At 44.4% G+C, this 24,019-nt stretch overlaps 1 protein-coding gene across 10 annotated transcripts in view; it reads right to left on the bottom strand.

Moving 5' to 3' along the window:
* Nucleotides 1-24,019, bottom strand: part of ACSL4 (acyl-CoA synthetase long chain family member 4) — a 59,801-nt gene that overhangs the window by 24,979 nt on the left and 10,803 nt on the right. For 2 of the 10 annotated variants that reach the window (XM_048514321.1, XM_048514319.1), the window contains exons 2-7: nt 15,155-15,230; nt 10,476-11,050; nt 8,559-8,736; nt 6,525-6,634; nt 4,995-5,133; nt 822-972 (exon numbers count right to left, since the gene is read on the bottom strand). In XM_048514321.1, the coding sequence (XP_048370278.1) occupies nt 822-972; nt 4,995-5,133; nt 6,525-6,634; nt 8,559-8,736; nt 10,476-10,826 (929 nt within the window). In that variant the 5' untranslated portion in view covers nt 10,827-11,050; nt 15,155-15,230. The remainder of the gene's footprint in view (nt 1-821; nt 973-4,994; nt 5,134-6,524; nt 6,635-8,558; nt 8,737-10,475; nt 11,051-15,154; nt 15,231-24,019) is intronic. The other 8 variants (XM_048514318.1, XM_048514317.1, XM_048514315.1 and 5 more) reach the window with 5 other exon arrangements.

Below are 24,019 nucleotides of genomic sequence, written 5' to 3'. Positions count from 1 at the left end.
CACGAAATCTGTCCCAAGCCACGGGGCCCTAATCTACCAACAGGAAAAATACAGCATTTAAACTGTGCAGAATCAAGTGACACTTCTGGGACGACTCCTTTTTTAAAGATGCGACACACCCTCCCAATAACTGAATATATCAATCATACAGCCGTAGACCATAAGCCTCCTTTCATATCGGTTGGAAGGCAGGATATTACTAAGCAATAACACAAGAGCTGCTATTGGCAAGTGACAAATGAGGGGAGGAGTGAGGGATGGCTATACCGGCCTATCGAGCCTTGCCTTTTCCTAGGGACAGAGCGAGGGGGAACTACGCCCCTCCAAGCCCATCTGCCCCAGAACGCCCTGTTCCGCCCCTGGAACGCCTCCGCAGGGGCACATGCCCGGTCCATCGTGCACCCCTCCTCCCCCTTGGTGCTACGCCACTGCATCCTCCTCTCCAGCCCAGGCCTGCCTGCTATCCTCTCTCCCTCTTCAAAAAGCACCGAACAGCCCTAGCAGACATAACACAGCAAAGAGAGACTCTGCTGCGACGTTGGCTGGCAGGATGCTATGCCCACCGGTGCAAGATCACCTGTTCCCTGCCCTCCATGGGGAGAAGGCTGGATTGTAGCACTAGGCATAGCTTCAGGCACACAGCAAATCTCGCTTTGTGATTGGACAAAAGCAGAAGTCTTTAATTAGATCACGGCATGGAAGGGGGGAAGGGGGAGAAAGCAGGAGGATCCCCTGAATGTCTTTGTATTGTGGCGAACTGTGCTGAAGGATGCAAAAAAGACAGAAAAGCAGGATTTTCAGGACAAGCAGAAATGCCTTACCCCAGTCCAGGTATTCGTTCACACTGTCCCGTCATTCCAGCGATCAGGTTTTTGTGCATCATCATCACGCCTTTGGGCCGGCCGGTGGACCCGCTGGTGTACATTACCAAGGCTAGATCAGTAGGAAGAGGACGACTAGGAGGGATGCTTACTAAAAAAGAAACAACAGATAACACCAGATCAGCTTCACCTTAAACCAAACAAGTCTTCTTTTAATAAGCAGTCTGATTGCTGACATTCCCTTATAAGGAAAACCAAGAGCATACTGAATTCTCTGGCCTGCATTCTTCTAATATGCCACCTTCGTGTTGCAGTGAAGGTAACAAAGTGATCGAGGGTCTTTTGTTATGTGACAAACAGCAAAAAAGCCCAGACTGACTAGGATTAAAAGCAGAAGGGATCAGATTTACATTCAAGGTACAAATGCAAACAGCAGTTTGCCAACATTCTCTCTCTCTGGATTTTCCAAATTCAATCCAGACATGAAAAGAAGCAGACTGATAAAGATGGATGTATGTATGTATGATATATAAAAGAGTGAAAAGTTCACATAAAGAGTCATTTCAAGCTAGCAGAAGGTTTGCCTGATCCAAAGGACGGAGACAGTCAGTCTAGGGGCAAAAGTAGCAACGATTAACCTTTAACATGATTGGTGAATTCAACTGTAATTCTAGACCAGGGGTAGGGAACCTGCGGCTCTCCAGATGTTCAGGAACTACAATTCCCATCAGCCTCTGTCAGCATGGCCAATTGGCCATGCTGGTAGGGGCTGATGGGAATTGTAGTTCCTGAACATCTGGAGAGCCGCAGGTTCCCTACCCCTGTTCTAGACCAATGAGAGGCTGTTGTGTGGGTAGGGAAAAGTGTCCCTGATGTATGCATTTGTATATGCTGAGTTGAATTGAGACAGAGTTGAGACTGAGTAAAGTTCTGTGTGCGTTGAACTTTGTTATAGCTGAAGAGTTCTGTATAGTATAATAGTCTTGTATAGAATAGACTTGTGTAACCTTGCAACTGCTAAAGTAAAAGCCTTCCTATGGAAAGAACATCTTGAGTGGAGAGTATTATTTTCCAGAGCGGTAAGAGGTTGCAGTGAGTGCAAGACGACTAAAGACCTTCTCATCTTACCAGAGTGACTCCGCTTTATATTCTGCGGATGGATGGATGGATGGATGGATGGATGGATGGATGGATGGATGGATGGATGGATGGATGGATGGATGGATGGCCTTTATACAGTAATCTGAATGTAGCTATGTTTGGTTTGGGCAGGCAGTGGTAGAACTTTGGAGGAGGATTGTGGAGACAAGTACAAAGCAAAACAGAGTTTTTTTCAAGTGAGTAGAAAGGTATGGTAATCAAATTACACAGCCACAAGTTGGCTTCGCCTTTTCAATGGCATAGTAATTTGTGTGTTTCATTTGATTTGCAATATTTTGACTAATTTGTATCCTGAATAGGCTTGTCAGGAGTCCAGCAACTGCAAGTTTGACTTCTTTAAGACTCTGGAAAAAATATAGGTTGGGATGGTGAAGTCCAGGACCTTCCAGGGGTAGCAGGCATAGGGACCAGGCAGGTCTCAATGCATGGATGAGATTGTGAGGTCAACAGAACAGGTTTACACTGGCTCGGCTTCTTTTATGGCAAGCTGAGCCTGAACAAAAATGAATTGGCCACTTGCTTAAACAGCTTTTAAAGATGCTTCACAGAGGATCGCTCAACAGATACTAGCCATGATGGCTGAATGGAATCACCGGACATTCTGTGTCCGCAATCACGAATACTAGTCAGTATTAAACAGCACAATAGGAGGCGTATGAAATAAACATGGCAAATGCCACTTGCGGCATTTATGCTGGCACTGGGGTACATATGCTGGCACCGGGGAGTGGCACGGGAGTACAACGGAGGGGCATTGGGGCAGTAGCTTATCCAGTGGTGGCGAACCTTTGGCACTCCAGATGTTATGGACTACAATTCCCATCAGCCCCTGCCAGCATGGCTAATTGGCCATGCTGGCAGGGGCTGATGGGAATTGTAGTCCATAACATCTGGAGTGCCAAAGGTTCGCCACCACGGGCTTATGCTGTTGCCAAAAGAGGTGTGCTTGGGGGTAGGGCCAATGTTAGTTGGCTCCCTGACCCCTTTTGGACCAGGAACACCCGCTTTTGAAGGTGCAAAGTTACGCCTGCCAAAGCCATGATTCAGCCTATAAGGCTCCAGTATAGGAACTGGCAAAGCACCCTCATTGGTGCAGCCCTGCCACCAAGGGTGCTGACTAGCGGCCTGATCAACAGTAAGTGCCCAGGTGATGGTTAACTCCCCTCCCCAGGAGTTAGTGGCCGACCCCTGGGGCCTTAAAACCCTAGCCAGAAGTCACCAAACTCCATACGGTAGGGCACGCGGCATGGGATGCTGTCCATCAGTCCCCTGACCCGGGGCCTGGCAGCAAGAGGCATGACACTCACAGCAGTGACAAAAGCACAGAGAGAGCACCTTTCACGACAAGGCAAGGACTTCTCACTCAGTGGGAATCCATTTCCTGCTTCTGCCTTTCTGTTTAGAACCGACAGAAGCAGCACAGAGAAAGATCTAAGACTTCCTAAAAGCTCTTCCAGTCTCAAGGAGATTTAATTCCAAAGCAAGTCATCCTATCAGCTGGAGCTGAATAGCTGTTGCTGCCCAGTCTAGCATGTCCGGAGACCCCTCGGAAAAGGACTCAGATGGGGAAGAGGGCACAGCTGTAGTCCCAGATAACGCCTACAGCAGTGATGGCGAACCTTTTCGAGACCGAGTGCCCAAATTGAAACCCAAAACCCACTTATTTATCGCAAAGTGCCAACACGGCAATTTAACCTGAACACTGTTTTAGTTTAGAAAAAACGGTTGGCTCCGAGGTGCATGTTACTCGGGAGTAAGCTTGGTGAAGCAATCGTGCAACACTTCAAATAGGTGAATCAAGACCCTAGGAGGATTTATTATTATTATTATTTATTAAATTTAGTATACCGCCCTATCCCCGAAAGGCTCAGAAGCAAACCCCATTTACTCAGAAGCAAGCCCCATTGCCAGCATCCGAGCTTACTCCCAGGTTAAGGATCATGCCCATGCTAGCCTAGATGTTTGTGTGTGTGTGGGGGGGTGATTCCCCCCCACATGATGAACTCTGTGCACGTGTGCCCACAGAAAGGGCTCTGAGTGCCACCTCTGGCACCCGTGCCATAGGTTCGCCACCGCTGGCCTACAGGCTCGGAGTCTGAGCCTTCTGCAGTACCTACAGGGCCTGGCCCAGAGGCTCAGGCAAAACCTTCAATAGTCCCTGCGGAACCAGGTCCAGAGGCTCTAACAGAGCAAGCAGATGGGAAGCCGCAGCCAGGTCCCAGCTCTGAGATTCCCAGTATCCTCGCAGCTCTCTCACCCCTTCTGTCTCTGCAGCCCCAAGAACAACATCAGAGGAAGCTGCGTGCCAGTTTGCAGGGAAGGAGATGCAGCAGCAGGCTAGAAACCACGGGGAGAGCTGAACTTGACAAGAAGTCTTTGCAGGAGCCAGACTGAAGCAACACAGCTGCATGAAGTGATTGCCGTGGTGGGTGGGAGATCTGCTATAAAAGTGATTGCCGTGGTGGGTGGGAGATCTGCTATAAAAGGGTTTGGAAGTCATGCTGTGCTGTGGCAGCAGTGTTGTGCTCGGACTCGGAAGCCACTGCTGGTGTTTCCGGTACCTGAACCCGGTTTTGACCTTGCTTTGGACTCTAGACTCAGCTTGGTTTCACCCTTCTGTACTTGGTGCATGATTACATTAAACTACTGATCCCACTGTGAGCTACTTCTGACTCTGCTTGGTAAAGGTGTGTCTACAACAGTGGTTCCCAAATTTATGTGGTCTACCGCCCCCTTTCCAGAAAAAATATTACTTAGCGCCCCCCTGGAAATTAATTTTTTTAGATTTTAATAGCAATTAAACAGAAAGATATATGTATTAATGTTTCTACCTGTGGCCATCACCGCCCCCCTGGATCGCTGCAGCACCCACCAGGGGGCGGTGGCGCCCACTTTGGGAATCACTGGTCTACAATAACAAGTGCAGCCTGCCCCATTACCCAAGAGAAAAGTTCAACCGTGGGAGGCGAAGGAGAACTTAAAATAAAATCTTCCTTAAGTTAAACTACTTACTGTTCTCCGGTTTGGCTCCAAGTTCTTCCACTGCTTGCATGCTGTGGATCTCCAGTCTTTCAGGATAGTCTGATTTACTGATAGTCTTCTTGTCGACATAAATTATATGTTTGAGACACGTGATGTTTGACAATACGTTCTGATGAACAAGAAACAATTGAGAGTGGACCACACAGACTGTAAGCTCTCAGTACAGAACTTTCCATCATGAAGGCATTGGAGAATAACATGTTAAAAATATAAGATCCAGATTAAATTGGCAATTTCCACGCATTCCTCTACCACACTGTGAGCCCCCAAGTCCTTTCTCAGTCCTCTATCTCCCCAAAAACACCCTTTCGTGGAAACTGGGATGGAGTGGGAGACAGAGGCAGAAAAGTTCCATAGCACAAATGGAAAATTGAGTCTGGATCCAACCCATCCTCTCCCTACCATGCCAGCCATCAAAGGCCTGCTGAAATGGAACCATCATGCATAGCTTACAGAATATGTTTATGTCAAAGCTGCAACCAAATCGTTTATAACTTAACTAGCGGGCCCGGCCACGCGTTGCTGTGTCTGAGTCTGGTGAAGTGGAAAAGAAAAGGGGAAGCGAACGGTTCGAACATGTGTCATTGCACAATGATTGCAAGGGAGGGGAGGGGCAAGGGGCCCCTCACTCCCCTCCCTCTCTCCCGTTCCCTTGCATGGCAACCCGGCCAGGCCCTCCCTAGCGTTCCCCTTCCTCTGCTAGGGTGGGTGGGCCATGTGCTGATCCTGTCCCTTTCACTCCCTTCCCTTGCAAGGCAAATTATCTAGCGTAAAACACGCTGGGAGGCATGAGCTATGTTGTGTTCAAATTTGGTCCAGTAAACCCCTGGACCCTCCCTCACCTTCCCCTTCCTCCGTTAGGGTGGGTGGGTCATGTGCAGATGGCCCGCCCCATCCCTTTCACTACAAAAGACAGTGGTTTTCAAGGAAGGCATGGTTGGTTCCCTTGTATCAGAGGGTGTTGCTTTGACGGCCAGCAGATGGCACTGTTGCGGAACAGAACTGTGGTTCCAACTGTCACAGGTGTGGCATGTACACAATAACTGGCACAGTTGTGACATGTACACAACAGGAGGTGTGGAAACAGTATGGGAACCTGGCCGCACGCGAATGCGACGTTGTGTGAAAATTTCAAAGCAATCAGTTCAGTAGTTTAGGAGATTACCTGTCAGCAGAAAAACGAACTAATAGATTTTTACATATATAGATTGGAGATGCAAGTGGTACCCATGCTGTTTGGTCAATTTCCAAGGATTTCCAAAATTACCTTTACTAAGGTAAGTTCACTGACCTCGCAGGCTCAGATTCCAAAACCACAAGATCCAAAATGCACATGGCTGCAATACCTCTCATGTCAAGCATCTAAGCCTTATGTTGGATTTAGCAACAGACCCTGTTTTCTTTAAGGTAAGGCTCTGCAATATGCCCTGCTGGAGCAGCCCACTGCCTCTGAGTAACACTGATCTACTGCACGCACACTGAATTAAGGTCAGGGCTTACCTTAAGTTTCCCTTCTAAAAGGTCTATGCTAGTAATCAGATACGATGCTCCGGATTCATTCAGCCCATAGGTGACTGCCTCTTCTCCAAGGGTTGCGTATAAAGTAACAACTATTTAACAGGGAAAAGAAGTTTAAAGAAGAAAAGAAGCTAAAACCAAATTTTAGGCATTTGTATATAACTCTGTCAGCAATTTTATACAGGGAACAAGTGTTTTAGTTTTCCGTCATTACTTATGCGTGAAGCAGCAGCACAATCTCATTGTGCCGTTATGTCTGCCAAGTGGGAATGGGATTGCTACCAGTCGTCCCTGTTCAAGATCTACAGTAGGCCCAACACTGCTATCCAAAGTTAAAATGCGTACAAGATCCCGCTCACTCCAATTCTGGCAGTTGTGAATGGTCACTATGCTTCCTTCCACCACAAGATTCAGCGGAGAGAATCATACTGCAACCACTACTGATGGAACTTGCAGTTGCTCCCTTGGATTGGAGGAAACCGCCCACTACGTCCTTCACCACTGCCTTTCTTACGACTCTGTGCAGAAAAACTTGCTTGAACCCCTTTTCTCTGGCCTAGACAGCACTGCGGATGCTGTCCAAACTCTGCTTTTGTTAAATAGCAACTCTTGTCTCAATACTGGAACCTACGGCCAGATTTCTGTGTGTCGTCACCACATGTTCCCAATTTTTCACCAAACAGAACTTTTAATCCTTTCTTTTTTTTAAAAAAAGAGACTGTTTTATTTAATTACCTTAAATTTTATATTCTTCAAGCCTATTGCATATTATATATTTTTTAAAATGCCATTACAAATTTCAATTTCACTATGCTTCCCTCGGATTTTGCAAAGAAATGCCACGATTCTGCTGTAATGGGTGCATTTCATGGCTTTATCCCCTCTTGCTTATAATAGGCCCCTTCCACACACGCAAAATAAAGCGTTTTCAAACCACTTTCACAACTGTTTGCAAGTGGATTTTGCTATTCTGCACAGCTTCAAAGAGCACTGAAAGCAGTTTGAAAGTGCATTATTTTGCATGTGCGGAATGAGCCCTATACATTATAATTTCTGCCAAAGTAAAGTAAAAACATCATGTTTTTAACAAAGCAGGTTCCTTTTCACAAAAGTTTGTCATTATTATCATCATCATCATCATCATCATCATCATCATCATCATCATCATCATCATCATCATCATCAATTTATTTAATATACCGCCCCATCCCCAAAGGGCTCTGGGCGGTGTACAACATAAAACCACAAATAAAAACACCGTACAAAACTTCCAGAAATATAATAAAACAACGATTATGTCCTAAGATGGCCTCCCACCTAAAACCTAATCCTCCTAGGAGGGGGAGGAAGAGGTAGCGGGTCCTGGTAGTAAAAAGGACCCATATATCCCAGTAACGGGTCCCGATCATATAGAGCCGTGGTGGCGAACCTTTGGCACTCCAGATGTTATGGACTACAATTCCCATCAGCCCCTTCCAGCATGGCCAATTGGCCATGCTGGCAGGGGCTGATGGGAATTGTAGTCCATAACATCTGGAGTGCCAAAGGTTCGCCACCACTGATATAGAGTTTGGATTTAGAAGAGTTTGGATTTATATCCCCCCTTTCTCTCCTTGTAGGAGACTCAAAGGGGCTTACATTCTCCTTGCCCTTCCCCCCTCACAACAAACACCCTGTGAGGTGGGTGGGGCTGAGAGAGCTCCGAGAAGCTGTGACTAGCCCAAGGTCACCCAGCTGGCATGTGTGGGAGTGTACAGGCTAATCTGAATTCCCCAGATAAGCCTCCACAGCTCAGGCGGCAGAGCTGGGAATCAAACCCGGTTACTCCAGATTAGATACATGAGCTCTTAACCTCCTATGCCACTGCTGCTCTTATAGGGGAGGGGGCACACTCAGCAGCTGGTAACACTAGTCTTTCCAGTGCCAGAAAACTTTTTTCCTCCACAGCAGCAAGCCTGCTGGATCACGGTGCTATTTAGTTCAAAAATTCCTCAATTTTTCAAATCCAATACTTACGAGGAAAATTGTAGCGGAAACAGGTCTGGGCAGCAATGATCCATTCTGCTCGCGTTTCACAGAAAATGGCAACTGTGCTCTTTGGTTTCAGCCCGATTGCAGCTAATCCGCTTCCAAAGTAGTTTATTTTCTGGTTCACTTCCTCATAGCTGAGCCATCTATAGTTACCTAGGATGAGCTGGTCAGAGATTAAAACACCACATCAATGCAGATCATTCACTGTGTCTAAAAAAATAAACATCTTACCCAATGATTCGGCACAGTTCCCTACCATGGTTATAGGGCAGCGATGGCGAACCTATGGCACGGGTGCCAGAGGTGGCACTCGGAGCCTTCTCTGTGGGCATGCGCACACAGAGTTTGTCATGTGGGGGGCGGAAAATCAACCCCCCCCCCCCAACACACACACCTAGACTGGCCTGGGCTACTGAGCATGACGTGTGTGCACCACGGTGAGCAGGGAGGACTCGGCTGGCGGGCCTGGTGCCTGTGCTCCGGGTGGCTGTTGCCTGAGGTGGGGGGGGGGGGCGCAGAGGAGGCAGAGATGCTAGAGGGGCACAGAGCGGTGCATGCGGGACTTGCTGGAGGCTAGAGCAGGCTGGCCCCTGCTCGAGCGGGTGGGGCAGAGGAAGAGGGAGCCAACCGGTTTTTTCTAAACTAAAACCTCAGTATTCAGGTTAAATTGTCATGTTGGCACTTTGCGATAAATAAGTGGGGGTTGGGTTGCATTTTGGGCACTCGGTCTCAAAAAGGTTCGCCATCACTGTTATAGGGACTATTGATCTTAACCATCATTCAGAAAAACAATAACAGAGCTGGTCTCAAAATGCAGGCATTTAATAACAAGACAAGTCTGACTTTATTACAACAAAATCTGCCCAATGAGGAGTCTTTGCCACTCAAGTGCTTCCTGCCCCAATCCTATCCACACAGCTTGTTCAATAAAAGGATATCCTCAAAAAGATGTTAGGTCTTATCCATTTTACCAGTGTCTATTCCTAACATATATGACCACATACAATGCTGCAGAAAGGCTACCAACATAGACAGCATTTCTTTAGACAGAGGAAAATATTTCAAATACCTGATGCAATGTCTGATTAAAACGTTAACTTGTAAATCCATTGTTTCCCTTTTCTCTTTCCCCAACCGTTGTTTCTGATATAAGTGTTGAAAATTACAATGATGATAATGCCCCCTTAGACATTTCCTGTATTTTATGTATTGCACAATCCAGGGGTTAACCCAGGGGTGTCCAACCCTGGTGCCCCAGATGTTCATGGCCTACGATTCCCATCAGCCCCTGCCAGCATGGCCAACAGGTTAATCTATCAGTAGAAGTCAATAATTAGTGGTACATCTGCATTAGTTAAACTCTCTCTATGTAAATTTAGTTAGACCAGAAGTGGGCCACAGAAGATTTCAATCGCTTAAGTTCAATTGACACAATATGTAGGACCCTAAATAATTTTATGTGCTTTCCTTAATACATTTATCTAGAAAAAATGTTCCAGGTTTTATGTCATAAATGTTTATTGTTCCTTGTTGACACAGATGAGAATGTTGGTATTAATAAATGTAGTAGATCCCTTGGTTGGATTTTTGTTTAAAGTATACATATCAACATTCCTGACCTCTGTCTTAATCTCAATAAATATTTTCTTACTTAAAAAATTAACTTGTGCTTGTATGACAAAGTAGCAACGTTGGACAAGACAATTTAAATTTTGCATTTAATTGCCATCACTGTGGAGAAAAGGACACTTTCAAACATAATAAATGAACTATTACTTGTATACATATTTCACTGATCCTTTTATTAGTGCTCCTAGTTCTTCGGAAGCCAGATACCCAAAACGTATTCTCATCTCTCCCAAAAATCTTACTGAGTATATTTAAACATTCATAAATCGTTACCTTTTTAAATACTTTTCCGTTGGGCTGCATTTCATTCTCTTCACTCAGGAGCTCCCTTGTTCCAAGACAATCCTTTCTCCCAAACTTTGCTACAGCATGGTCGAACAATTTGTCCAGAGTGTCCGCTCCAGGAAAGTCTATAGTGGCTAGTGTCTCAAGGTGGGAAATGGCTCGGTATGGGCTCCCAGGGCTGTCCGAGATGGGCTTAGCTTTTAGGCGCTTTGCCATAGCTTTTTTCTTCTTAGCATTGGTAAGAAAATACCATGGTATGAATACAAGGGCACTGTACAGAGATATCAGTAAGTATACAGGGAGCAAGAAAATGGCACGTAGCTCTAGCTTAAGGTTCATAATGGATAGTTTTTCCTTTTTCTTTTAAAGTCTGTTATCTGATTCCTGTCTCTTGAAGATTCCAAGCCTCTTAAATTTTCGGAAGGTACGAACGGAAGCAGCAGGCACACAAAAAAAAGCAGAATGAAGATTTAGATGGTTCAATGTTAGCGTAATCACTGGAATGTTAGAAAGATTTGGAAGCGAGCAGCAGCAATAGATTAATCAGTTGCTGAAGACAGTTGCTGAAGGTAATCAACGAGCAGGGGGAGAAATTAGTAACAGTTCATTAGTTTAAATCTTCTGTTGGTTTCATCTCAAAGCGAAGCTTCACTGGAGGCTGGAGGATCTGATCTAATGCATTAGGTATACGAGCAACCATTTTTAAAGGCCAAATCAGAACAAATATTTACTCCAAGATTCAAGCTTCCCTGCCCCAATTCATGTATTCCAAAGTCTTTGGGAAGTACTCTGCCCTTAACACATCACACGTTTAATCTAGTTTGGCAATATCAGCATTGCATCATTGTAGTCAAAAGTCTACAGCTGTTTCTTTAAACACTTGCGGTACAGAGAAGAGATTTAGCAGCGCTGTTTATGACAGTGAGAAGCTACATCAACTCAGTGTTTACAGGACGGGTTTACTTTTCAGATTTTTTGGCAGGGGCAAAGACTCGGCTGTTGAAATAGTGATTGCAAAATGCTTCCAAGGATCTCTCCAGCATTGATGGAGACATGCTAGATGACATGCCTCCCCCTAACTCTGCCACTGAAGAAGCCATCCAAAGAAAAGAAGAGGTTTTAGGCTAAGAAGAAGAAGAAGAGTTTGGATTTATATCCCCCCTTTCTCTCCTGCAGGAGACTCAAAGGGGCTGACAATCTCCTTGCCCTTCCCCCCTCGCCACAAACACCCTGTGAGGTAGGTGGGGCTGAGAGAGCTCCCAGAAGCTGTGACTAGCCCAAGGTCACCCAGCTGGCGTGTGTGGGAGTGTACAGGCTAATCTGAATTCCCCAGATAAGCCTCCACAGCTCAAGCGGCAGAGCTGGGAATCAAACCCGGTTCCTCCAGATTAGATACACGAGCTCTTAACCTCCTACGCCACTGCTTTTAGCTTACCCAAGAACAAAACAGAGACCTTTTAGGAAACCACTCCAAAGACATATTCCATGGCTTCTTACATGGAGTGTGTGACCTTTTAGGAAACCACTCCAAAGACATATTCCATGGCTTCTTACATGGAGTGTGTGACCTTTTAGGAAACCACTCCAAATACATATTCCATGGCTTCTTACATGGAGGCAACTTCTACTATTTGATAACAGTACTGAAGTTTTTAAAAGCCTCTGGTACATTGGTCATGAATGGGCCGAGCATCACTAACCATGACGTGATTCACCAGCCACAGGAAGCTCAGGCTCAAAGTTTTAACAGGATTTTCTGGGGAGCAGAAGGCAAAAAGCCCTGACATAGGCCACCAAACAGGGCAGTAAGCCACTTAATTCTCATTTCAGTGGCACTTCCGCATGATTCTCCCACAAGCCCCAGGGAGACTGATGGATGCTGCACAGGAAGAAGAAGATTTAAAGATGACTCTCCTTCTCAGCTACAGTGTCTATGTACCCCATCCATTAGAACCATGGTGGCGAATCTTTGGCACTCCAGATGTTATGGACTACAATTCCCATCAGCCCCTTCCAGCATGGCCAAAGGTTCGCCACCACTGCATTAGAGGCATCTGTTAATTGCTCAGAAACCTGCTTGTGATAAATCCCTTGGAACTGCTACGGGGACGGGTCACGACGACAGACAATTAAATCAGCTATAACTTTAAAACAGACACATTCAAATGCAAAAACAGATTTTAAAATCAAATACAAGCATTTCCCAAATTAGAGACAGTTCTGGCTCAAATTTTCTTAGCTGCCAGGGCAAAAAATGACATTTAAAAGAAATGAAAGGTTCGCTATCGGAGAAAAAAGGGTTCTCCAAATCACTGAAAGAATTGTTATTTTTATTTAAAAGGCAGCAAAAAATTGGATCTGGGTTCTGGTAAAAGGCTAGAAACCCAAGTCACAATCCTTTTAAAGCCGGTGGCATTAATCTCTCCTTTAAGTGTTGTTTTGATATTTTTAGTCCAGTTAATTCAGCACTCCAAATGAAACAGGATGCATACAGAAAACAGACACAGACATGTTAATACTGCAGTTAAAGTACTAGAAACGCAGCCCTAGAAGGAGATTTCTCACAGTCTTCAGAAACACAAAGGCATGCAACACAACAACTGTAGGTACGAGGTCCAACACACATTGTACAAGCAACACGTTCAACTGAATCCCAAAGACCCCCTTTTCATCAGAAAAAATCGCTGCAGAAGTGGGCGGGGGAATAGGACCAAAGTGTAATGGGGTGACATTTACACTCTTTCCATCCCTGCACAGTGGTTCTTTCAAACACCCCAACCTACACTGCAAAATACATATTTGAAACTGTACAGGTGGCAGAGCACAGCCTGTTGAGGCCATTTGCAGCAGGCAAGTAGCCGACAGGAAAAGATTTCGAACTTCTTCCATTCTATTTCACCTGTTCAAATCAACCCTTCCTAAAGTAGTTTTTGCTGAAGGACGAGTGCAAGGGGTGGTAAGAGGCTTGGCCAGGGCAGAGTGATACACGGCTCACCAGCGGCTTAATTCTTCCATTTCTCTTCAGAATGAGTGAAATTCCTGAAGTTAACATGGATTGCCTGAGGTGTAAAGAGCTATCCCTATTATCCCTATTAAGAAGAAGAAGAAGAGTTTGGATTTATATCCCCCCTTTCTCTCCTATAGGAGACTCAAAGGGGCTTACAATCTCCTTGCCCTTCCCCCCCTCACAACAAACACCCTGTGAGGTGGGTGGGGCTGAGAGAGCTCAGAAGAACTGTGACTAGCCCAAGGTCACCCAGCTGGCGTGAGTGGGAGTGCACAGGCTAATCTGAATTCCCCAGATAAGCCTCCACAGCTCAGGCGGCAGAGCTGGGAATCAAACCCGGTTCCTCCAGATCAGATACACGAGCTCTTAACCTCCTACGCCACTGCTGCTCCAGCAGATCTATACCCTGAGAATTTAAGATCTAACTGCAAATTTCTCAAGCCCCTTGACAACTAAAATAGAAAGGATATTGATAGAACATTTGCTTCACTCCATCGTCTCCAAAAACAGAAAACCACAGAATGGCATCTGGCAAGCGCTCCTTTCCTAATTTATGCAAACTATGGTGAAATGCTTCTGTTGCCTCTATTAGTTGAACCAAATTCCTGGCATCAGAAAAGTGCACCCGCAAAACTAATATATGCCCTGAAGATATATTTTTATTTATTTTCTTTATTTGTGCCCCACATTTCTCTCCAATGGAGACCCAAAGCAGCTTACATAATTCTCCTCTCCTCCGTTTTATCCTCACGACAACTCTGCAAGGTGGAGTCTATGTGACTGGATCCCGTCACCTAGCTAGCTTCCTTGGTATAAGTGGGAATTCCAACCCAGCTCTCCCAGATACTAGTCCAGGGGTGGCCAACCAGATGTTTATGGACTACAATTCCCATCAGTCTCTGCCAGCATAGTCAATTGGCCATGCTGGCAGGGGCTGATGGGAATTGTTGTCCATGAACATCTGGAGCACCATAGATTGGCCACTTTTGGACTAGTCCAACACTCTTAATCACTATACCTCATTGGCTTTAAGATTTGATTCACAGTAAAATTATTCACTTCAGTTTCTGCCTCTTTAAAAAGGAGAATTTAATATGCCCAAGCATTAATTGTATCAGATAACTGTGTTTGCCTAACAGTAGTTCATTAAAAAGTGTTATATCAACTATTCTACATATATTCTCTGCTCTTAAAATGCTATTCCAAAACCAGAAGTACATTATATATTAAGTTTTATGTAGCAATACTTCGGGGCTTTCATATCACCAGACCAGAAATGCCACATAACATCATTTACATTAAAGCCACGGCTTTAGAATAGCCTGTGCCTCTAATATGCTTCCAATTGAAATTTTACACCAGCGTGCACATTGTCTAGAATTAGGGTTAGGTCCCATGGACCAGTTCTGCTAATTATAGTATTTTCCCCTGGTGCAAGGACTCTGTTGCAAGAAGCCGACTGCAAAAGGAGAAGGACTCCCTGTACTTGAAGGAAGCGCTACCGTTAATGGAAGAGATCCACAGGATCCAACTCGTAGATGTAATTCGCTAGTACACAGCATTTGTATCAAACGCATGTTCCATTTTTTAAAAACAATTCAGTTAAACACTGATAAAAAAATATCAAAACGAGGAAATGCCGGTTAGCTGTGACACTTACAGTGTTTCCCAAAGAAATTATGAAATGGTCTTCTGAGTTACTTCAGTCCAAATGGGCACACCGACTGTCTTTGGACCTAGGTTAAAAAGAAAACTTTATCCAAAACTGAGCATCTTTCAGACTGCTGTACATACATAATATCACAAAAGGCATCGTTATCCACAGATTTTTTCTAAAAAAGAGAGACAAACATCATGAACAGATATCCTACAGCAAGAGAACTGCAATGACCACGCTTGTTCAAAAGGTTGCCTGTCATTTCCCACATTTCAGAGGTGGTGGAGATGTGAATGGGAAAGCTTCAGCCAACCCCCATGACGGGATTTAAAGTGTTGGGCTGCTAACCAATCATGCTTTCTTTTTTCCAGACTTGCTGAGAGGAAGGTGCACAAGAACTATTTTCTACTAAAAGGTTGAACGCCATCTGTTTTAAATGTTTATAAGCTTGGAGCGCTGCATTTTAACTTGTATAAATTTTAGTATTTTATCTTATTTATCCACTTGTATGTATTATGTTGTAAACCGCCCTGAGCCCTCCGGGGGAGGGCGGTATAAAAGTGGAACAAATAAATAAATAAATAAATAAATAAATAAATACTAATTATCTCTTGCGACCTCTGGCAACATTCATTCATGGACTCATAAACAAACCACGGTTTAGCAACCAGACAGCAGAGGGCATCTTAACTGGGTTACGTTTCGAAAGGACAGATTCCAGCGGCCAGTGAAAAGGGGCCAGAGGGGGAACCCTCTCAAGGTCTCCGCCTTTGTACTTCTCTACTATGATCGCATAACAGCTGAACAGTCAGAGACAAGAACAGCCTGTTCCCTGAAGCTTTGTTGCTAAATTGGGGGTTGGGGGGTGGGGCAGAGAAAATGTTATACTTCCAGGCCATACATTTTTTAACAACTAGATTACTGAGCAACTTTTTATGTGCATTTTGTAGGGAAATCATCCAAGAAAATACGGATACTCTGGAAAAGTTTTGATTAAATCAATCGCATCTCTCAGCCAACCTGAAGGCAGGCAAGGAATGGCAAACCACCTCCGAAAGTCTCTTGCTTTGAACACCTGATGGATTTGCCATAAGCCAGCTGCGACTTGATGGTGCATACACATACACACACGTACTAAATCAACATTTGTAATGGAATTTTAAAAAATGAGCAACTTTTACGTGCATTTTGTAGGGAACTCGTTGAAGAAACGCTGACCGACGGACAGAGTTTCGATTAAATCAATTACGTCGGCGTACGCATTGAACCAACATTTGTAATGGAATCAAAAAGAAAATCTAGGCATATTTTCCAAGACCAGAAAAATCACACCCACTCACCATTCACAAAAATTAAGAACAGTCTGAATCAAACAAAACAAACATCCCTTTTTTCCAAATGTCACCAGTGACACAATCCCTTCCCCCATTCACGAATCTGACCAAAGCTGAATTCTATAGAACATCTAACAATGACGTGGCAGCAGCTGGAAAAGTATTTGAGTCATTTTTGTCACTAGCAGGCCACAATAAAGAATGAACAAACTTCCAAGAAGGACTGAGAGAGTAGTGAGATTCACTTCTTGAAAATGAATCCATTAAAATTAAAGAGCTAGACCCAGAAACAAACACCTCCACAGACCTATTTACGGAGTCAAAGTCGGCACTGGATAATTTTAAGAGTGCTTGATGCGACTATCAATCAAATCAGTATGTAGATTTCCAGTAAAAGAACTTTAGTCGCTTTTTCCCCCACAGCCCATTTTACGATAAGCTGGACACAAGAAAAAAAGAAAAGGAAGAGTCTAACAGCAAGTGAAGGCAGCACGATACAGACCAGGGGTGTCCAACTCTGGTGCCCCAGATGTTCATGGACTACGATTTCCATCAGCCCCTGTCAGCATGACCAATTGGCCATGCTGGCAGGGGCTGATGAGAAGCATAGTCCATGAACATCTGGGGCACCAGAGTTGGACACCCCTGATATAGATGGATTTCATTACATAAGCAGGGTCAGGGAGACCACCAAGGAGGACTCTGCAGCAATGGCAAACCACCCCTGCTTCCCACCATACTCGAAACATACATACATATGGTGACCCCTCACCATAAATTGCCTGCAATATGACAGTGCTTTACAGGTACACACAGAGTCTAACAAGACCCTTGGATAGTCATGTCTTCACCTGGTTCAAATTAGCTCTATTCAACAACTGGCTCAGCTACAGCTGTATTATATATGTTCCAACATCTCCAGGGTGTTTTTTTTAAATTGCCATTATACAAGGTGCTGAGATAGATGGGGCTGTAGTGTATGTGTGTATTTGAGTGTGCATTTGAGTGTGCGGCTGTGGGGGTGTGAATGCGAATGACAGAAAGTGAGGAGTCTGTGAGAGAATGAAGAAGAAATGGGTCACACCAAGGGATTTTTTTCCTTGCTGACTTATGGAGACCCTGTAGGGTTGTGGTGGCGAACCTTTGGCACTCCAGATGTTATGGACTACAATTCCCATCAGCCCCTGCCAGCATGGCCAATTGGCTATATATGGCCAATTGGCCATGCTGGCAGGAGCTGATGGGAATTGTAGTCCATAACATCTGGAGTGCCAAAGGTTCGCCACCACTGCTGTAGGGTTTTCAAGGCAGGAGATTCCATAGGTGGTTTGCCATTTCTTACCTCTCTGCAGCAACCATGGAATTGCTGTGAGGTCTCCTACCCAAATACTAACCAGGGCCAATCTTCCTTACTAGTGAAGTTCTGATGAAATTAGGGTATCCTGATGAAATTAGGCTATCCAGGTCAGGGCAAAGGGATTACACTTGAATTTATACAGCTTTACACTGTGAACTGAACTGTTAAACAGCCAGTACTGTTACCTACTTGCGGGTAGGTTTGTTTTCAGTATTCATATTAGGATTTTGTCCATTCATACAAGCCAGTTCATTTTATCAGTTCAAAAACCTATTCATCAGAATTCTAGACTACAATTCATTCAGTTTATGCATAACATAGTCATATTACAGGTAGTAAAGTTCCTAAAGGCCAACAATAATACATTTGCTTTTGTACTACTACGTATAACACGGTTAGAGAACTTACTCTGTTTTTCCATAAGTATGTGACTCAACCACTACAACAATACAAATAGCTATTGCTATTAAAAGCATTATTCTTACACTACAGTTCCGCTTTGATGTTTTTCCAGTGTTTTCTGAAATGGAATTTGATAGTCCTCTCCTCTCTTCTAGTAACTAGACACTTGCAATAAAATCTGAACTAGGTCATGAATGCTAGGACAACACAAAGGTCCTTATGTTACGGCATCATTAATTTTTAAATGGCCCACATGGACTACGCAAGGAACAAGACTACATCCCAAAATAGTATTCTTATTTTTTTGAAAAAAATGTGAAAATAGCAAAAAACAAAAAAACAAAACCACAACCCACTACCACATTATAATACTCAAAGAAAAGTGTTTGTTATTAACATGATAGGTAACAAAACTATAGCAAGTAGAATTGGCTTCCCAGGGTTTGATACATGCTGCTTAATTAAATTTTGTCAGATGATATACAGGTTTTGCGGTGAAAGGTCCTTCACATCTATTACTTTCACAACGAAGTAAATGTGTATTGTGTCGGCTGGAGCATTTAACCATCTGGCAGAATTTATTAATATTATTCTGTTTGCGCACAGACCTGAATAGCTATTCAAGAAAGTCACAGAACATGATTAGAAGACTTGAAAGTGTTAAAAAGATTAGTGGAAAAAGATGCCCACGCACCCAAGCTTAACTATACATACACAAAGCCCAGTTACGCACCTCGTCAGTTGTTGTTGCATGAGAGAGCTTCTAAGGCAAATACTTGCACAAATGTAAGAAAAACGTTTTATGCTGTGTTACAACCACAGTGGAAGGAAATGATTCAGAGCTGTTATCAGACTGCTAGTGTTCCTGAAAAGTTGAACAGTATATTCTGTACCCGCATCTGACGAAGAGAATGCTGACTCATCAAAGCTTACACCATGGTAAATTCATTAGTCTTTAAGATGCCCCCAAACTCTGTTACGGTTCTGTGTTTTTCTAAAAAAGCACAATTGTTCTCATCAAAATTTATCACAAAATACACAGAACAGCAACTACAAATTTTGTTGTTAAAAGGAACACTCATGCTTAGAATATACCACTGCAATTAATACATTTGGAAATTGTATTTACGTTGGTTGAAGTGCAGTTTGATTAAGACGGCTGGATTTGTATCTGGTAAACTCTGGTTGATATTTGTATTTAAAATGCAGAAACTACGAAAGAGGCCTTTTATATTACTGTCCCTGCACAGGAACTTATTTGGAAATTGTATTTATACGGAAGGGGTTTAAAGAACGACACCTCCCATCCCCTAAGAAACAGGCTATCCAGTGTATGAACTGTGAAGAATCACACATATTATTAATGAAAACTGAGCAGTACATTCGCAAGTCAGCGTCAATACATCTTATTCCAAATGAGGCCACAAAGGGTGGATTAAATCAGAAAAAAAGTAACAGACAGGGATGATTTCTCAGTACACCAGAAGAAAATTCCAGCTTTGCAAAAAAAAAAATCTGAGATCTTAAAAATAAAAATAGGGGAATTAAAATCCCCCCAAAATAAAAATGATACCTGTAGCTTTAAGAAAAGAATGCCTACTGAACTCACAGTGGCCATTTTGTAGTCCGGTAAGCAACCTTCCAAGTTTTGGTTTCTGCAAAGAAAAGCCAAAGAGTGGGAGCAGGGGTGGATTTGGTGACCAAAACAGGCAAACTAAATCACCTGTCCCCCTCATGTCCCGTGAAAGAGAAGGTATATCCTAAAACAAGACTGACAGCAACCACCAGAGGCTCACTGCCCACACACCTGGTCCTGGTCCATCAGTAAGCAGTGACCACTACACAACTAGGCCTGATCTGCCCCTCCTAACTGGTGGTGGTCACTGTGCAATTCACCTAGCCTGGTTCTGGAGGACAATGCAACTTGATCAGACTTTTCTGGAGAGAGGCTACCAGATGAAGGAAGGATGATACTCTATAGAAATGGGGACAGATAAATGCAGGTTGGCTGCTGGGTATTAAGGAGTAAAATAAAGGAAGCAAGTAAAGGTGGAGAGGGGGATATGGGGGGGGGGGGAAATGAGATAACCCCAAAAGTCCTTCAAGGACTCCCACTTGTATATAACTGATCAAGAATAAAAGGTTTCTTCTTTAACAGTGGTGGCGAACCTATGGCACGGGTGCCAGAGGTGGCACTCAGAGCCCTCTCTGTGGGCACACGCAAACAGAGTCACCCCCACCCCCCACACATCTAGGCTGGCCTGGGCCGCTGGGCTCAATTATTAACATTAAACCTAAGACCTAGTTTTGGGAAAGCAGTGTAGGATAACCCTGTTAAGTACTGTTAAACCCCACTGATTTTCATGCAAAGAACAAAAGTGTGATCCTTTACCTGGGAGTAAGCTCAGTTGCTGGCAATGGGGCTTGCTTCTGAGTAAACCCTCCTAGGGTCATGATTCACCGGTTGGAAGAGCTGCACGGTTGCTTCAAAGCAAAGCCACCAACTACCACCAAGCTTACTCCTGAGTAACGGACGCCTCGGAGCCAACAGTTTTTTCTAAACTAAAACCTCAGTATTCAGGTTAAATTGCCATGTTGGCACTTTGCGATGAATAAGTGGGTTTTGGGTTGCAGTTTGGGCACTCGGTCTCGAAAAGGTTCGCCATCACTATTCTATTACCTCAATGTAGCATGTCTCTGCCTCACTGCAGTTATTAAAGCAGGACAGCTCTTAGGAGATGCTCTTTTTAGAGCATTCTTTGGTTAGTGGTAGCACAAAGACTGAACCAAAATGGCAGCAGAGACACAATACATTGTGTTCCACTGGAGAGTCTATATAAGTAATAAGAGGATAATGAATGAGGCCTACTTCTCAAACAGGCCCTTCTACTGTCTCTACCTTGCTGAGGCCAATTACTCTGACACACGGGGCCAAGATAAAGGCCGTTTCTGCACGGCCATGGTAGGGGTTGGGTCGGTGTATGGTGCTGCGCTGCGCGATCATCTGGTTGACCTACCTGCTCTGCGGCCCTCCGGCACATTGCCGAGGCCAGGGGACACGCCCCCCTGCCCTGCGTGACCATTCTGGAGTTGCAGGGCAGAGGGGGCGTGTCCCCAGGCCCCGGCGACGCACCGGAGGGCCGCAGAGCAGGTAGGGTGACCAGGCATGGGGGGAGGGAAGGCGCCTTCGAGCTGCTGCCGTTCGGTGCCGTTCGGGAAGCGAGGTAGGAAAACGGTGGCTTCACACTGCTTGGGCGGCGCAGCTGCAAAGCAGCTGCGCCCCCTGTGCGAACGGCTCCCTGGGGATGGCATTTTTGCTGTCCCCAGGGCGCCGTATTAGGCCCGTGCGGAAAGGGCCAAAGAGTCCCCATTAACGTGCATGTAACCTACACCTCTGCTTAGGTTGCCGCTGTCTAGGCGTTACACCGCATGAGCTCTTATGAGATTCATCCATTAAAGAAACTCGGAACAAACAAAAAATAAAAAATTACACATTGTGAAATCCTTCAACAAATAATTTACTGTTTATCACTGAACATTTAAGAATAATCCCCCCTTTCCATGGTAAACACTATAGCAATTTCATATCGAACAGAAATGGTTCCTGGATACAGAAAAAGACATGTGACAGATCCAGGTATAATCTTTGGAAATGAAAATTAGCAGTAATGAGACCTGGACTGCTGAGGAGTTAAAAAGAAACCTACCTGCATCAAATGACTATTCTAACCCCAACATATCCTGTTGAATCAAAAAATGCCAGTGTTCGCAAAGAGGACAAGAGATACCAGAGCTGGGATTTTCAAGACATGAACCATTTTATAAGTAGTGACTGTTAAACTGTCACAAGTTTCATCAAGCCTATGAGGGTCTTTAAAGTCAGTGATGCATGTTTTAACAATGCTGTAAACTGCAGACTGACTGCTTGTTGTGGGTTTTCTGGGCTGTGTGGCCGTGGTCTGATAGATCTTGCTCCTAATGTTTTGCCACAGACGTAGGCGAACAAGATCTACCAGACCACGGCCACAGTCTGGAAAACCCACAAGCAGCAGCTGAATCCGGCCGTGAAAGCCTTTGACAATACACTGTAGACTGACTAATGATGATCCTTTCAGCTGGCTGTCAGTGTCTCCGTTAAGGCGAACTAGTGGGCTTATAGCTGCTTAGACAACAACTGTCTTTTACTTAAATGGTGGTGAATGGCAGTGAGGCCCAAAATCCTCCTTTCTGGATTCTCCATCCATTCAGCATTTTTTCAATGAATGACATCTAGAATTAGAATGGTCATATAAAGGAGTAGGATAACAGGATGGAAGATTTATGGGACAATAATTTGCATAGAATTATTCATGCAAACTGATGCTTGCCCAAAGGCTTCTTGGGTTTATGAATCCCCAGCTAACTAACTGAACTAACGAGCTCTCATGTTTGTGTCTTTCAAAAGTATCACAGCAGAATTACCGCAGTTTAGGTTATTCACAGGACATCTATAGCATATGTGCCAGGCACACATGCAAATTTTTCTTCCTGGTCACATTCTCTACTCCATACTTTCTTGCAGCCTACTCTGATCTCCTTGAACACTTGCACTGGAGATGCAGGAAAGCCCAGCAAGCACATTCACACAAGACCAAGTACAGTGTCAGTGCAGCACAGCTCATGTGTTTTCAAAACATGCATCACACAGAACAGGCATAAAACCAGGAGGGGGGGCTGGGAGTGAAGTCCTGCTGAGAAAGGATGAGAGGGGAGCACTGATTAGTTCCTAACCCTCCATTCTCTAGCTCTTTTATTTATTTCCCAGGGTTGGAGCTGACTGAGAGAAAGTGAAAATGGAAGAATCACTTAGCACATCCCTCCCAGCCCTCTCTGTGCATGATGAAGTGCCAGCCTGTGTTTTAAAAATACACCTAGTTAGGCTCTAAGAATGTATGCCTTCAATAACAGGCCATTTGTAGATTAAAATAGGTAATGCCCTGATATGGATAGTCCAGGCTACCCTGATCTTGTCAGAAACTGAGCAGGGCAAGTATCTGGATGGGAGACCGCCATGAAATACCAGAGTTGTGACTTGGCCATGCCAAATTGCCAAAACAGCTGAATCGGCCCCAGTTCGGAAAATTCGGCTTGTATTTGGGCCGAATTCAAGCTCCCCGAATGCAAGCCGAACCAAATCCATTGGAATGCCTGATCCGAACCGCGACTCGGGTATTCAAATTGAGTCGGGGGTGTTTAAAGGGAGCCTAGACAGCCCCTTTAAATCCACTCCCCAATCCACGTTCTCCTAAAGTGGACCTTCGAAGGTTCTGAATCCGCATTCTTTCTTATTGAAGGTTCCCTAGTTCAGGCTTGCTCTAAGAGGCTGGCCACTGGTTACAAGAGACTAAGCCATTATAAGCTGTTAAAGTGCTTAGATTCACAACTGGTCAACCATTCTGAAATTTTCTACAACAGTACCTGATTATACGTATGTGAGCCTGGAAACTCCATCCATCAGGATTACCCTGCTCAAAACTCAAGCACTTTAACACTATACAGTGTCTGTGCAGGAGGAGGGGAGGATAAGGACACTTCCTTTGTGGTAACCATTTATATATTTTGATATGATTATTACTGGGAAATTATCAAGATAAAGTTGGGTAGTTGAAACTAGTATATACAAAGAAATGAGATTAGATTAACATTTTGGTTTGTTAACGATAAAGTTGCAAAATTAGTAGCATTGGTATGAAGAATTCTGCTTCACGCTTTCTGTAAAAAAGGCATATTACATCT

The sequence above is a fragment of the Sphaerodactylus townsendi genome, linkage group LG13 (assembly GCF_021028975.2).
Source record: "Sphaerodactylus townsendi isolate TG3544 linkage group LG13, MPM_Stown_v2.3, whole genome shotgun sequence".
Classification (NCBI taxonomy): Eukaryota; Metazoa; Chordata; class Lepidosauria; order Squamata; family Sphaerodactylidae; genus Sphaerodactylus; species Sphaerodactylus townsendi.
This window is presented reverse-complemented; position numbering and strand designations above follow the sequence as displayed.